The sequence below is a fragment of the Mustelus asterias genome, chromosome 21 (genome assembly GCF_964213995.1).
Source record: "Mustelus asterias chromosome 21, sMusAst1.hap1.1, whole genome shotgun sequence".
NCBI classification, from domain to species: domain Eukaryota; kingdom Metazoa; phylum Chordata; class Chondrichthyes; order Carcharhiniformes; family Triakidae; genus Mustelus; species Mustelus asterias.
The window spans coordinates 29,805,848-29,822,943 of record NC_135821.1 but is presented as its reverse complement, the minus strand read 5'-3'; the positions used below and the strand labels follow the sequence as shown (position 1 = coordinate 29,822,943).

The window sequence follows — 17,096 nt, the reverse complement described above, 5'->3', positions numbered from 1 at the left end:
ATTATAGGGGAGCTGATAGTTGAACAGGGTAAGACAGAATTAAAGGTGGGAGTCATTTGATGAATAACGAGAATGACCATGGTGATAAATAACGAGATATTTAAAGAGATTCTAAGGGAGACAAAAAATAAAAACACAGTTTAGGGTGGTAGTTATGGATGTAGGAACAGAATCTTTTTGCAAAAGAAGTGATAAGATAGGCACTAATGGACATTTGAAAGCCCACAACACTATTCATAGAATCATAGAAACCCTACAGTGCAGAAGGAGGCCGTTCGGCCCATCGGGTCTGCACTGACCACAATCCCACCCCAGGTCCTATCCCCACAACCACATAAATTTACCCCGCTAATCCCTCTAACCTACACATCCCGGGACACGAAGGGGCAATTTATCATGTCCAATCAACCTAACCCATACATCTTTGGACTGTGGGAGGAAACCGGAGCACCCGAAGGAAACCCACGCAGACACGGGGAGAACGTGCAGACTCTGCACAGACAGTGACCCGAGCCGGGAATCGAGCCCGGGTCCCTGGAGCTGTGAGGCAGCAGTGCTAACCACTGTGCCACCCAAACTGTTGTTTGAATTTGGGTCAATTCTGACATAGGAAGGTGTGCTGGGAGCAAGCTGCCTTAAAAATGATGCTATTGAGGACAGAATGAGCAATCAGAATAGGTTCCTACCTGGAAGCAAATAGAAAGGTTTGATTTCTGTTTGAAAGATGTTATGAAGCAAACTGAATAGGATTAAGTAATTGAGAAGACAGAGACCGGAATTTAAACAGCAAAAGGGAATTGGGATACTGAGTGCAAGTCAATTCATTGGAATATTTCATCTTGGCACTGATGTATATTCTAGCAAAAGGAAAGTATAGATGGGCTAATAAACTGATAGCTTTCTCTTAGTGATATCTATGTCCTTGTCTATGTTTTTCAGAGAGGGATGCCGGAGACCAGGACTCTGCTGAGCCCCTTGCCAATGATGTGCTCCTGGACCCGGTTGTCCCACAGTTGCTGGAGCTGCAAAGGCAGTGCTGTGAGTATCAGGAATGGATGACAGCATCCCTCCTCGGAGCGCAAGGCCAATTGGAGGAGCCCCATTGTCTTCTATCCAGGGATATGGTGCCCTCACTTCAGCACAATGAGGCCAACACTGCAATGTTAGCGTCTGCAGGGCATGTACTCCATGGCAGGAGATATCCACACCATGGTGGAGGCACTGGTGGGAATCCACGAATGTCAGCTCCAGAGGACAGTGGGGCTTCTGGATCACACTCCAGCTGCCCTCCATCCCATACAGGAACACAGGGGCTCCTCCTGAAGGGAAGAGGATCAGCAGGAGTGTAGTCCAGGGGCCTCCAGCCAGGGAGCGTCTCCAGCCCATCTGACACTCCCCTTCCTCTGAGTGACCCCCCTCCAGCCCCTGACACCGAGGGGGGAGCAGTCAACCATCCCTGCTGCCCTCAAGGTCCCAGCCCCCCCCCTCCCCCGCCTCCCAGGGGACACCTGCCAAGGTCATCTCACGTGAAAGGGCATGGAAGCCAGCAGGCCACCTCAACCTCAGCTGCGGATCCTGGGATTTACCGAGAAATAGTGCGAGATGAGGAAAAGTCAGAAACCATAGCCACTGAGTGGGCACCAGTGAATTCAGGCGCGAGTGCAGATAGGCCACCATTTTGTTTTGACTGCTTGGCAATAAATTTCACTTTGTTTACCCAAAGAGCCCCCACCCTGACTGTTTGTGCCACCGGGCTTGGGGGAACCACTGCACTTACCTGGTACCTCAGCCTGTGGAGTGTGAGAATGGCCGTGCTATGTCCCTCCCACCCTCCGGCCAGTCCCCACTAAGGACGGGCACTCCCTCAGCTGCGATATGGACAGGAACCCAGGAAGGAGAACACGAGAAACGTTGCCTGCATACCAGCCTTCACAACCCCTTTAAAGCAAGGGGCGCCCCAACATGAAGGGAAGGCCTGCAAGCCACCCCTCCTCACCCTCTCCCCGAAATGGCGATTCTGGGACCCTGACCCCGAGTTGAACCTATCCATGTCCCCCGAGTCGTTTCCGGTGCCCCTTCAGCAGTGCACACCATGGAGGGTGCCAGCTGCCTCATCGCTCACCTCTGAAACCACCCCCAGGTTCATGCTTATGTAGTCCTGCTGACAGTGGCACCGGTGTGCCCGCTCGGGGGCGGGGAGGAGCCGGTAAGATCAGAACTCAGAAACTCGCCGCCATAAATCACGCTCTCCAGAACTTGAGCACGTGCCACCAATCCCACAGACAGAAAGTGCGAGCTCAAAATCAGCCCCCGGATAATGCCTCAGAGAGGGGGAAGGAGAGGCTGGTATCAGGCGTGAGGGACCTTCAGTTACGTGCAGAGACCGGAGAAGCTGGAGTTGTTCTTAGAATGGAAAGAGCAGATTGATTGTGGTATTAAAAATCATGAAGGGTTTTGAGTGAGTATTGTAGAATCCCTACAGTGCAGGAGGAGGCCATTCAGCCCATTGAGTCTGTACCAACTCTCCAACAGAGCATCCCATCCAGGCCCTATCCCCGTAACCCCACATATCTACCCAGCTAATTCCTCTAACTTGCATATCTTGTGACGCTAAAGGACAATTTAACATGGCCAATCCACCTAACCTGCATATCTTTGGAGTGTGGGAGGAAACCGGAGCACCCGGAGGAAACCCAAGCAGACACGGAGCAAATTCCACACAGACAGTTACCCGAGGCCGGAACTGAACCCGGGTCCCTGGCACCGTGAGGCAGCAGTGCTAACCACTGTGCCACCGTGCTGCCCATTTTATAAAGGGAGGGAGACAGATAGCAGGAAACTACAGGCAGAGCCAACGTGGTGGAGTAGACAGGGGGAAACTGCAGTCAGAGGAGGAACGTTTGGTAACGAGAAGACACAATGCTACCGTGTCCACATTCCCAGAATAAAAATGAAAATAAATATTTGTTTGGGAGGTTGAATGACCTACTTAACACATTGTTGGCCAGTAATCAAACCTGGGTTTAGTGTTGCACTGTGCAATGTCAGTGCCAAAGTGTGCTGTACATTATACACACAGGATCAAGGGAATCAGCCTGTTGCAACTATTAAACATAATGGAAAAAACTTAAGGCCCATTTCTTTAGTAAGTTCATTCTTTCATAAAACAGAGAAAACCTTCGTACCAACTTGTCCCTTCCCCAGTTACAACAGTAACCTTTTAACATAAGGGGATGAAGAAAGGCAAACGTTACCTGCTACTTGCAACGTGACTGAGGCAATTAGAACCACGTTGTACTCGGCAGGTTGTTTCATCTGAATGATACAGGTATATTCAGCATCATCACTCACTCGGAGGTCAGACAACAGGAGGGAAAAGTTGCCTCGTCTGAATTCCTTTGTAAAAAGGTAGGTTCTGTTGCTGTAATTCTGGCCAGTATGTTCTTTCCCTGAGTAGAAGGCATGGATGCACTGATCATCTCTCTGCCAATACACACGGATGTTATCATTCGCGTGTTTTCCCAGTGTGCTATTTACACAAGACAGGAGGGCACTTTCCCCAACAATTCCCGAGACTGCGATGGTGGACAGGTGAACTAGGGAATAAAAGTAAAGAATACATGAGAGTTCTGTTTGCAAACGATCTGAGAACTGGAAATGGAATAAACAATGAGGAACAGGCTGAGAAAGAAGAGGTATTGGAGAGGCTGGCTACACTTAAAGTTGACAAGCTTAAGTTTAAATTTATTTATTAGTCACGAGTAAGGCTTACATTAACACTGCAAATGAATTTACTGCAAAAACCCCCTGGTTGTCACACTCTGGCGCCTGTTCGGGTACACTAAGGGAGAATTTATCACGGCCAATGCACCTAACCAGCACGTCTTTTGGACTGTGGGAGGAAACCGGAGCATTTGGAGGAAACCCACGCAGGCCCGGGGAGAACATGCAGACTCCGCACAGACAGTGACCCGAGCCGGGAATCGAACCCGTGTCCCTGTGAGGCAGCAGTGCTAACCACCATGCCACCCTTAGCGACAGGTCACAACAGGCAGATGGAATGCATCAGGGGATACCAAGAGAAGCAAATGAAATGCAGAGGCACGAGCCATAATCTTCCAATCTTCCTGAAATATAGTGGTATCCTCTGGCGAAGTCAGAAAACTACATAATTGTGGGTATTACATCCTTATTCATAGAGGGGTGTAAGGATATACCGAAACTATAGGCCAGCTAGTTTAACTGTGGTGGTGGGAAAACATTGAGAAACAATAATATTTATTCTAATTTTTATTCCGGGAATGTGGACATGGCGGCACTTATTGTACATCATGAATTATTTATTCGATGCAATTCAGGCTAAAGTCCACTTAAAGCCCGAATAAATCTTCTGATAATTTCCCCTGGGAAGAAAAGCCATTTGTTCATCCTGCGCTTGCCTGACAGAGCTCTCAAACAATCCCCACAGTGCAGGAGGAGGCAGTTCGGCCCAGCGAGTCTGCACCGACCACAATCCCACCCAGACCCTCTCCCCTGTATCCCCACGTATTTACCCTGCTAATCCCCCCCTGACACTAGGGTCAATTTAGCATGGCTTCTCAGCCTAACCCGCACATCTTTGGACAGCGAGAGGAAACTGGAGCACCCGGAGGAAACCCACACAGGCACAGGGAGAACGTGCAAACTCCATACAGATAGCGAGCCGAGGCTGGAATTGAACCCGGGTCCCTGGCGCTGTGAGGCAGCAGTGCTAACCACTGTGCCATCTGTTTTGAATCTGCTCGCACCACCCTTTCAGGCAGCATATTCCAGGTCACAACAACTCGCTGTGTTTTAACAAGCATGGACTTCAAGCAGGAGTTTGATAGGTGCTGCTTAATAAGCTTGCTAAGAAACATGAAGCCCATGGAATAAAAGGAATAATGATAGCATAGATACAAAGTGGGCTGAATGTCAACGGAAGGGTGACACGGTGGTTAGCACTGCTGCCTCACAGCGCCAGGGACCTGGGTTCGATTTCCGGCTTGGGTCACTGTCTGTGTGGAGTTTGCACGTTCTCTCTGTGTCTGTGTGAGTTTCCTCCGGGTGCTCCAGTTTCCTCCTACAGTCCAAAGACATGCTGGTTAGGTGGATTGGCTATGCTAAATTGTCTCTCAGTGTACCCGAATACGGAGTGTGGCGACTCGGGGATTTTCACAGTAACTTCATTGCAGTGTTAATGTAAGCCTACTTGTGACACAAATAAATAAACTTTTTTTAAGGAAAGTATATGGTGAGATCTGCCATGGGTCACTACACTAGCCACTTTATTAATCTAGACTTTGGTGCACATTTCAAAATTTGCAGCTGACACAAAACTTGGCGGCATGGTAGCACAGTGGTTAGCACTGCTGCTTCACAGCTCCAGGGACCTGGGTTCGATTCCCAGCTTGGGTCACTGTCTGTGTGGAGTTTGCACATTCTCCTCGTGTCTGCATGGGTTTCCTCCGGGTGCTCCGGTTTCCTCCCACAGTCCAAAGATGTGTAGGTTAGGTTGATTGGCCGTGCTAAAATTGCCCCTTAGTGTCGAGATGGGTAGGTTAGAGGGATTAGTGGGTAAATATGTAGGGATATGGGGGTAGGGCCTGGGTGGGATTGTGGTCGGTGTAGACTCGATGGGCCGAATGGCCTCTTTCTACACTGTAGGGTTTCTATGATTGTGAACTGTGAGGAAGATAATGATAGATTTCGAGAGGACATAGACAGATCAATGGGATGTGTGGACGTGAGGCAGACAAGGCTTACTGCAGTAAAGTGTGAAATTAAACACTTTGAAGTTTATTTTAAAGTTTATTTATTAGTGTCACAAGTAGGCTTACATTAACACTGCAATGAAGTTGCTGTGAAAATCCCCTAGTCGCCACACTCCGGCGCCTGTTCAGGTACACGGAGGGAGAATTTAGCACGGCCAATGCACCCAACCAGCACGTCTTTCGGACTGTGGGAGAAAGACCTAAGAAATAGAACTTTTTTTAAAAATCTGGCGAATTTATCCTAATGTTGCTATTTGGACGGCATGGTGACACAGTGGTTAGCACTGCTGCCTCACAGCGCCAGGGACCCGGATTCGATTCCCGGCTCTGTCTGCACGTTCTCCCCGTGTCTGCGTGGGTTTCCTCCGGGTGCTCCGGTTTCCTCCCACACTCCAAAGACGTGCTGGTTAGGTGGATTGGCCGTGCTGAATTGCCCCTTAGTTTCAGGGGGGCTAGATAGGGTAAATGCATGGGCGTTATGCGGATAGGGCTTGGGTGGGATTGTGGTTGGGGCAGACTCATAGAAACATAGAAGATCGGAGCAGGAGCTTCGAGCCTGCTCCGCCATTTATTACAATGATGGCTGATCGTCCAACTCAATAGCCTAATCCTGCTTTCTCCCCATAACCTTTGATCCCATTCGCCCCAAGTGCTCTATCCAGCCGCCTCTTGAATGCGACTCGATGGGCCGATTGGCCTACTTCTGCACTGTAGGGATTCTATGATTTGTCGTGAAAGCCAGCAGCAGAAGACTAATTAATAGAACACATTTCCATCAAAAGCAATTGAGAAAATACTCAGCAATCTCTTCAAAAAAAATAACCAGGTCATGTCTGAAGATTGTAAGGAAAAGAGCAGCGGGCAAATCTGGTTAATAAGTGATGGAATGTTACGAGTCATGAACTGTTCCACATTGGAATGCAGTGTGAAGGGTGGATTATCTTTCAGGTTGAAAGCAGTTTCAGAGTTTGGCATCCTCCGAGCTTTATTTACGATTGCCTCCCTTGGAACACTGCATAGGTTGGGTGGGGAAAATTGCATAATCCATGAAAGGAATTGGAGAAGTGGCCTGTCATTCTCATTCTATACTTCAGTAAAGTTACGGGTGGCACAGTGGTTAGCACTGCTGCCTCACAGCGCCGGGGTTCCAGGTTCAATTCCAGCCTCAGTCACTGTGTGTGTGGAGTCTGCACATTCTCCCCGTGTCTGCGTGGGTTTCCTCCGGGTGCTCCAGTTTCCTCCCACACTCCAAAGATGTGCGAGTTAGGTGGATTGGCCATGCTAAATTGACCCTTAATGTCAGGGGGACTAGCAGGGTAAATATATAGGGTTACGGGGATAGAGGCTGGGAGGGGTTGTGGTTGGTGCTGACTTGATGGGCTGAACGGCCTCTTTCTGCGCTGTCGGGATTCCATGATCTATGATACGCTCCTTTCTCACTCCTTCTATGACTAAGGGTTACATGCTACTTGTATTGCATTGACATAGGTACAAATGTCAGCCAATGGGTTGAGTTATTCATAACCATCTTGAGTGTGCAATACTTTCGAACCAGTTACTCCACTGAGGTGAAGTAACTCCGAGGAGCCATTTAGCATAGAACATAGAACATAGAACATTACAGCGCAGAACAGGCCCTTCGGCCCACGATGTTGCACCGACCAGTTAAAAAAAAAAAAACTGTGACCCTCCAACCTAAACCAATTTCTTTTCGTCCATGAACCTATCTACGGATCTCTTAAACGCCCCCAAACTAGGCGCATTTACTACTGATGCTGGCAGGGCATTCCAATCCCTCACCACCCTCTGGGTAAAGAACCTACCCCTGACATCGGTTCTATAACTACCCCCCCTCAATTTAAAGCCATGCCCCCTCGTGCTGGATTTCTCCATCAGAGGAAAAAGGCTATCACTATCCACCCTATCTAAACCTCTAATCATCTTATATGTTTCAATAAGATCCCCTCTTAGCCGCCGCCTTTCCAGCGAAAACAATCCCAAATCCCTCAGCCTCTCCTCATAGGATCTCCCCTCCATACCAGGCAACATCCTGGTAAACCTCCTCTGCACCCTCTCCAAAGCCTCCACATCCTTCCTGTAATGTGGGGACCAGAACTGCACACAGTACTCCAAGTGCGGCCGCACCAGAGTTGTGTACAGTTGCAACATAACGCTACGACTCCTAAATTCAATCCCCCTACCAATAAACGCCAAGACACCATATGCCTTCTTAACAACCTTATCTACTTGATTCCCAACTTTCAGGGATCTATGCACACATACACCTAGATCCCTCTGCTCCTCCACACTATTCAAAGTCCTCCCGTTAGCCCTATACTCAACACATCTGTTATTCCTACCAAAGTGAATTACCTCACACTTCTCCGCATTAAACTCCATCCGCCACCTCTCGGCCCAACTTTGCAACCTGTCTAAGTCTTCCTGCAAACTACGACACCCTTCCTCACTGTCTACCACACCACCGACTTTGGTGTCATCAGCAAATTTGCTAATCCACCCAACTATACCCTCATCCAGATCATTAATAAATATTACAAACAGCAGTGGCCCCAAAACAGATCCCTGAGGTACACCACTTGTAACCGCACTCCATGATGAATATTTACTATCAACCACCACCCTCTGTTTCCTATCCGCTAGCCAATTCCTGATCCAATTTCCTAGATCACCCCCAATCCCATACATCTGCATTTTCTGCAGAAGCCTACCATGGTGAACCTTATCAAACGCCTTACTAAAATCCATATATATCACGTCCACTGCCTTGCCCCCATCCACCTCCTTGGTCACTTTCTCAAAAAACTCAATAAGGTTAGTAAGGCACGACCTACCTGCCACAAAACCATGCTGACTATTACCTATCAATTCATTACTCTCCAAATAACTATAAATCCTATCCCTTATAATTTTTTCCAACATCTTGCCGACAACAGAAGTGAGACTCACCGGTCTATAATTCCCGGGGAAGTCTCTGTTCCCCTTCTTAAACAATGGGACAACATTCGCTAACCTCCAATCTTCTGGTACTATACCAGAGGCCAACGACGACCTGAAGATCAGAGCCAGAGGCTCTGCAATCACTTCTCTTGCCTCCCAGAGAATCCTTGGATAAATCCCATCCGGACCAGGGGATTTATCTATTTTCAGACCCTCCAGAATATCCTGCACATCCTCCTTATCAACTGTAATACTGTCTATTCTACTCCCTTGCAACCCAGTGTCCTCCTCAGCTATATTCATGCCCCCTTGCGTGAACACCGAAGAGAAATATTATATCTTATAATGATCATCAACCCACAGTATCCCTTATCTATTGTCAAGGTTGTCCCTGGTCTATGCTTTGATATTGTAATATTAATGCAATGCAGCCTGTTGTCCCATGAATTAATAAAAATATTATAATATTCTGATACTATAATAGAGCTTCCTTCAGGATAGGTTTTGAGAAAGTGCATTCCCTGGTTGGGGAATGGGACAGGATTATCTAAGTTGCAGGGTCAATCTCAGAATAATTTAGGATTGAGTTGAGAAATGTCTTCAGTCAAAGGGTTGTGAATTTTTGGAGTTCTCTGCTCTGAGGGCTGTTGAGTATATCCAAGGCAGCGGATGATGGATTTTTGGATGATCGGGAGTGATCTTATTGACTGGTGCAGCAGGGCTTGACAGATCAAATGGCTTTCTACTGCTTCTAATTCTTATGTTCTTACTGTATCGTTACTCTAAGCACAGGCAGGTTTGGAGATTGACAAGGTGGATGGTGAGAGGATGTTTCCCCTTGTAGGAGAGACTAGAACTGAGAGACACAGCCTAAAAATAAAGGCTCTCCCATTTAACAGGATGAGAAGATTTTTTTTCCTCTCAGAAGGTTGTGAAGCTTGGAAACTCTTTCCCAGAGGGCAGTGGAGGCTGGGTCGCTGGATATTTTTAAAGCAGAGAGGTCGATAGCTTCTTGGCTAATGAAGTGGCACGGTGGCACAGTGGTTAGCACTGCTGTCTCACAGTGCCAGGGACCGGGGTTCAATTCCGGCCTTGGGTCATTGTCTGTGTGGAGTTTTCACATTCTCCCCGTGTCTGCGTGGGTTTCCTCCAGGTTGCTCCGGTTTCCTCCCACAGTCCAAAGATGTGCAGGTTAGGTGGATTGGCCATGGTAAATTGTCAGGGGGAGGAGCAGGGTAACTATGTGGGGGTTATGGGGATAGGGCCTGGGTGGGATTGTTGTCAGTGCAGGCTCAATGGGCCGAATGGCCTCCTTCTGCACTGTAGGGATTCTATGAGATTCTATAAAGGAGTCAAAGGGCAGAATGTGGGGTTGAGGCCACAGTCAGATTAGCCATGTTCTTATTGAATGACAGAGTAGGTTCAAGGGGCCAAATGGCCTTCTCCTGCTCTTAATTTGTAAATCCCAATAATCAGTTGGCAGCCCCCCTCCCCTTCCCCACAAACCATTGCATCAACTCGAGGAATGGAATAGGTTCTGATCGAGAGCCTACCCGGGCAAACTTCCTATCAAAGACTTGGGAAAGATTGTTTTTTGACAGTTTGTACAAGGGTATTGCAGAAGATTAAAAAGATTAAAGTGAATCACACCTACTGATTATCCACAAAATAGAGGAAACCTGGAGGGTCTTCGAGTCAGTCACTGAAAAATCAACATTTACCTGTTCCCCAACACAAAATCAATCCACATTCAAACAGCCCTGGCACCAGTCTGATTCCCCTAAGAAAAAAAATAAAAGGAATTGTTATTTCAAAAATTCAACCCCTCGAACAAATATTTCTTTTAATTTTTATTAATATGGACATGGCAGCATTTATTGCACATTGTGAATTATCCCTTCGAAGCAACTCAGATTAAAGTCCACTTAAAGTTCAAATAAATGCTCTGATAAATTCCCCTGGGAGCGTGTGATTGATAATGTGATAACAATGAAACATCTGTCTCTGATTTCGTGTTGTAATGGTTTCATCACCGTATACAAGGTCTGGGATTTTCCAATTGACATCTTTGCCTTGGTAAATTGGAAGCCCAGCTTAAATTCTGTTCGAAGCAAATTACTGCGGATGCTGGAATCTGAAACCAAAAAAGAGAAAATGCTGGAAAATCTCACTGGGTCTGGTGCCAGCTGCTGCCAGACCTGCTGAGATTTTCCAGCGTTTTCTCTTTTGGTTTTAAATTCTGTTAGTGCACACAGTGTCACTGCACCCAAAGGAGGGAAGTGCTCAGACACAAGGGTTAAAAATTAAGCAAAGTTACACTCTAAATTTGCAATCAAACCGGTTAGCTTGTTTGGGACTGACAGCCTAATCACACAGTTTCAAAAGATTACTCATAACAGAGTTCGGGAGCTAACCAAGTTTATCCTCTACATCTAAATACTACAAATACTGACGTGAAAGTCCATTTTTTTAGATTATTTTGTTAGCCCAAAAGTCATGGGGTTAATGTTTCTGACAATCATGCTCAATTTGGGCCCAGCTAAAACCCAAGAAATACTATAATGAACAGTGGTGATTAGATACGGTTTGACACACTCTGATACGGTTTGGTCCTTCATAATCTGATCATTTTAAGAATTTGAACAAAGACCTGATAAAACTTAAACCTAGAACTGTTTCGAGCATTTCTTTTATTGACTTGTTCACAGGATTGTTGCTGGCTGGGGAGCATTTACAATAAGAAGTTTAACAACACCAGGTTAAAGTCCAACAGGTTTATTTGGTAGCAAATGCCACACAAGCTTTCGGAGCCTTAAGCCCCTTCTTCAGGTGGAAGGGGCTTAAGGCTCCGAAAGCTTGTGTGGCTTTTGCTACCAAATAAACCTGTTGGACTTTAACCTGGTGTTGTTAGACTTCTTACTGTGTTTACCCCAGTCCAACGCCGGCATCTCCACATCATGAGCATTTACAACCCAGCATTCAATACGACTATGGCAAATGATTGTAATATGTTTGTCAGTCGGGCTGCAGAGTGATTACTGAGACGTTGGGTATGTTCAAACAATAACTGGTTTATTTTGTACAACTAATCAGTGTACAGTCACCCAGGAGCAAGGGTGAGATTTTCCAGCCCTTCCCACCAGCGGGATCTTCCAGTCCTGCCAAAGGCGATCCCCTCAGCGGGTTACCCATCAATGGGGCGAGGTGGGCCGAGGAAAACACAGCTTGGTATGGCTCCTGCTCTGCCCAAGGCCGCAAGGTCGTGAATGTAGCCCAATCCATCACACAAACCAGCCTCCCATCCATCAACTCTGTCTACACTTCCCACTGCCTCAGCAAAGCAGCCAGCATAATTAAGGACCCCACGCACCCCAGACATTCTCTCTTCCACCTTCTTCCATCGGGAAAAAGATACAAAAGTCTGAGGTCACGTACCAACCGACTCAAGAACAGTTTCTTCCCTGATGCTGTCAGACTTTTGAATGGACTTAACTTGCACTAAGTTGATCTTTCGCTACACCCTAGCTATGACTGTAACACTACTTCTGCACTCTCTCCTTTCCTTCTCTATGAATGGCATGCTTTGTATAGCGCACAAGAAACAATACTTTTCACTGTATCCCAATAGATGCGACAATAATAAATCAAATCAAAAACTAAACACCATAGACTTCAATGGGAACAGAAGCTCCCAGCATTGGCCAATGGCGAGCCGCCTCTACCACCCAAAAACGCACAATGGTATGGGGGCAATCCTAGCCAAGGTGTTCCGCTGCTGATGCCACGAGCACACTCAGAGTGTCCCCTTAAACCGTCATTATGGGAGGTGTTATTTACACAGCCCACACATTAACCTTACAAACCCCAATCCTACGATCATTTACCAGCATTTATTTCTATTAATATTTATACCTTTGCAATGAAATTGACTCATTAACATCTCCCAGGGATATACGTTGGATCTGAAACCTTTGGACTTTGATCCCTGAGAAACCGGGGTTGAATTTTACAGAAGATCAGGGTTTATAAAGGGATGTATGGTTTTTAATATACATTATTCACAGAGTCACATTGCCGGATTTTCCAGCCACGCTCACCCCCAAACCCAGAAAGTCCCACCCAAGGTCAACGGACCTGTGCATGGTCCTCCCCACCCCCCGCCTCACCGCTCCACGCTGCTACGATTCCCGTGGCAGGCGAAATGAGAAAATTCTCCCCATAGGGTCATATACAGCGTGGAAACAAGCCGTTCAGCCCAAGTCGCCCATGCTAACCAGGTTTCCTAAACCAGCCAGAGGGATTTAACTTGGGTATCAGGTGGCCTAGACACCCACAGCCAGATTTGGTGATCTCCGGAGATCCCCAATGGGACACAGTTACAACTGGGACACAGTTAGGAACCTTGGATGTCAGGGCTCCTGAGTACCCCCTCCACGGGTTTGCTGACTACCAAAAACCTTTGGCTGCAATCCTTCGCACACCGGGCTTAATAACAGAGCTTTAGGAAGGTGATGGGATCTCCAACACACACCCTCCTGCCTGATCACTCAGCCCCTCCATTTCAGAATCCTTCTCTGGTGAGGAGGATGGATGAGGGAAGACATTGAATTCAGAATTTAATGTTGTCCCGTGGTGAGTAGGAGGGCATTTAATCAGGAGGATGGATTTGGGGTGGGGGGGGGGAGGGAGGTGGTGTTGAAACTTCATCACCTTTCCATCGCCATGGTAGCGGCACGGTGGCACAGTGCTTAGCACTGCTGCCTCACAGCACCAGTGACCCGAGTTCAAATCTGGCCTCAGGTGACTGTCTGGGTGGAGTTTGCACACACTCCCCGTGTCTGTGTGGGTTTTCTCTGGCTGCTCCGGTTTCCTCTCTCAGTCCAAAGGTGTGCGGGTTAGGTGGACATGCTAAGTTGTCCCTTAGTGTCAGGGGAACTAGTAGGGTAAATACGTGAGGCTATGGGGATAGGGCCTGGGTGGGATTGTGGTCAGTGCAGACTCGATGGGCCGAATGGCCTCCTTCTGCACTGTAGGGATTCTATGATTCTTCTATTCTATGAACACCCATGGACGACCATGCCACTCTGCCACCAATTAATATCCTTAAATGGCAACTGAAACCTACTTTAGTGCTTCATTCTGCTCCCCCACTGGCGGTGGGTGGGCTACACGACAAGCAACCCCATGTAGGGCTGAATATGGGCTCCCGGGAGTGTGGGGGGGGGGGGGGGGGGTCCCTCACTCAAAGGCCTTAGTGCCTGATCACAAGACCCATGAGAGCCACAGCCCTGCCCTTGTGGGAACCAATGCCGACTAACAGAAAATGCTGAACCCGTTGTGAGAAACACTTCAGCAACAAAAGGAATATTTACCAAGAGTCAGTAACGTATGAACAAAGAACAAAGAACAGTACAGCACAGGAAACAGGCCCTTCGGCCCTCCAAGCCTGTGCCGCTCCATGCTCCAACTAGACCAATCGTTTGTATCCCTCCATTCCCAGGCTGCTCATGTGACTATCCAGGTAAGTCTGGAGTGCAACAAATGTGAGAACAAGTGCTAACAAACTGAAAATGCTAAACTGGTCGAGATAAGCACTTTGCAACAAAAGAAATATTTAGCATGAGTTAGTAAAGCAACCAATGTGAGAACAAATGGCAACTAATATAAAATTATTTCTGAATATTGAAATAAGGACATGGCGGTCGAGTGCGGGTCCCAGCACGCGCTGTGCGGGGGTCGAGTGCGGGTCCCATCAGTTGCAGCGATTTCAGATTCTAATCCTGGAATAATTGAGAGGCTCAGCAACTACTCGGAAGGCGAGAGGAGCAAGGTTGTTTCTAGTAATTAAACTTTGTACAAGGGAGGATGACAAAAAACACTTTACTCCTCAATGCCCCGGGGTCAAATGGCAAAGCTCAACCTCCCCCCCCCCCCAACCACCACCGCCCCCCAACCCCCACCCCACCCCCCCCAACTGCCGCTCAGCGAGTTTAGAACAACCTTAAAGTTCCAGACAAATGCTGAGTCATTTGCCTCGAATAAGCTATCAGAGTTAACAGAATTGTGAGATCTCTTTTATGTATCTTGTTTCAGTTCCATCTTTCCTGCTAGATTGGGGAACTCTCAGTCAAGTCTGCTTTGCAGGCACCTCCCCATTAGTAGCTCTGTGGGGATACTCCCATAGTAAAGTGTAGTGTTGTCCTGTAGGTGAGGAGGAATCTAGCAAGCTCCAATTGGAATAATGTTCCCGGCTGTTTTCTCACCACTGACTTGACTCTGTGGCCTGGGCCTCGGCTCCTCCCTCTGCGACTGGATCCTGAACATCCTAACTCACAGACAACAATCAGTAAGGATAGGCAACAACACCTCCTCCACGATCATCCTCAACACCGGTGCCCCACAAGGCTGTGTTCTCAGCCCCCTACTATACTCCTTGTACACCTATGACAATGTGGCCAAACTCCCCTCCAACTCGATTTTCAAGTTTGCTGATGACATCACCGTAGTGGGTCAGATGTCAAACAATGATGAGACAGAGTACAGGAATGAGATAGAGAATCTGGTGAACTGGTGTGGCAACAATAATCTCTCCCTCACTGTCAACAAAACAAAGGAGATAGTCATCGACTTCAGGAAGTGCAGTGGAGAACATGCCCCTGTCTACATCAACGGGGATGAAGTGGAAATGGTCGAGAGATTCAAGTTTCTAGGTGTCCAGGTCACCAACAACCTGTCCTGGTCCCTCCATGCTGACGCCAAAAAGCCCACCAAGAGCCTCTGCTTTCTCAGAAGAAAGGAAATTTGGCATGGCAGCTACGACTCTCACCAACTTTTACAGATGCACCATAGAAAGCATTCTTTCTAGTTGCATCACAGCTTGGTATGGGCTCCTGCTCTGCCCAAGACCGCAAGGAACTACAAAGTGGGGATTCTATGATTCTAAAAAATTGCAACCAAAACAGAAAGTATCCCAGAATTTAAGTTTTCCTGGGGGTGATCTCGCCTGCACCGATAACATTCATCACATTCTCTGCGTTGTTAAATTTATAATGAGATCGTAAGTCTGGGGTCCACATATCATAAGCAGAATTACTTTTTGCTCATCCTCTCCTATAATTTCATTAGTGGCAAAGAAATAGCGGAATCTTTCAATATACTGAACTCAATGTTCAGTGTCTGAATCAAAAGGATTGATTTTCCCAAAAAGAGACATTTTTACTCCCTGTTGCTGCAGAGATTTTTTAAAAAACTTCAAAGGCAAACTTTTCCACCCTCGATTCCAGGTCCCGTCACCAATGTAATAATTATGAGGCTCAACAACTATTCTGCTCCCTTCCTTCACCCCTATGTACTCTATGAACTGTATGCTTTGTCCGTATAGCGCACAAGAAACAATACTTTTCACTGTATACCAATACACGTGGCATTAATAAGTCAAATCAAAATCAGGTGAAAGTAACACAATTGCTTATTAGAATTAAACTTTGTACAAGGGAGAATGAGGAAAACCACCTTACTCAACTCCCTGGGTGTCAAATGCCAGCACTCAGCCACTGTTCTGTAGCTGGACTCATGCTCTGCTGCACTGTCACGAATCTCAATGAGAATTTATTAGTCAGTGACCCCATCACTGACCTTCCTTTATCTTTGTAGCCTCTTGCCATATTGCTAAAGACCCCCTCTTTTCACGATTTGTTGTTCAAACTCCAAAGTTTGGAGATAATCACAGAAACCCACTATAGTGAGCGATGGTGGACATGCCAAATTTCCTTCGTCTTCTGAGAAAGTAGAGGCATTGGTGGGCTTTCTTAACTATAGTGCAGAAGGAGGCCATTTGGCCCATTGAATCCGCACCAACAACAATCCCACCCAGACCCTATTCCCATAACAATGCACATTTACCCCGCTAATCCCTCTAACCTACACATCCCGGTACACTGAGGGAGGATATAGCATGGCCAATGCACCTAACCCGCACATTTATGGAAGGAAACTGGAGCACCCGGAGGAAACCCATGCAGACACAGGGAGAATGTGCAGACTCCACACAGACAGTGACCCAAGCCAGGAATCGAACCCGGGTCCCTGGCGCTGTGAGGCAGCAGCGCTAACCACTGTACCACCGTGTCGCCTTACAATCTATTCTTTATTTTAAGTGCTGGTAAATCCAAAGTTTAATTTTAAATTGCAATCCTGTATCAATGGAGAGTTATTAAAAATAATTCATTCACTCCTTCTTTTGGATGTCCGATTGCAAGTTAGTTAATTCATCCAAACCTGTTAAATATAAGATGGCTCAATGGCCATCACTCACTTTTTGGCCTTAAAACTAAGCAGATTTTACTG

The 17,096-nt window shown here is 47.1% G+C and overlaps 1 protein-coding gene across 1 annotated transcript in view; it reads right to left on the bottom strand.

Annotated features, from left to right (window-relative positions):
- LOC144508940 (CD276 antigen-like) overlaps window positions 1–17,096 on the bottom strand; it is a 63,356-nt gene that overhangs the window by 23,694 nt on the left and 22,566 nt on the right. Inside the window, exons 2-3 of the mRNA XM_078237155.1 lie at window positions 10,472–10,530; window positions 3,255–3,596 (exon numbers count right to left, since the gene is read on the bottom strand). Of these exons, the coding sequence (XP_078093281.1) occupies window positions 3,255–3,596; window positions 10,472–10,530 (401 nt within the window). The remainder of the gene's footprint in view (window positions 1–3,254; window positions 3,597–10,471; window positions 10,531–17,096) is intronic.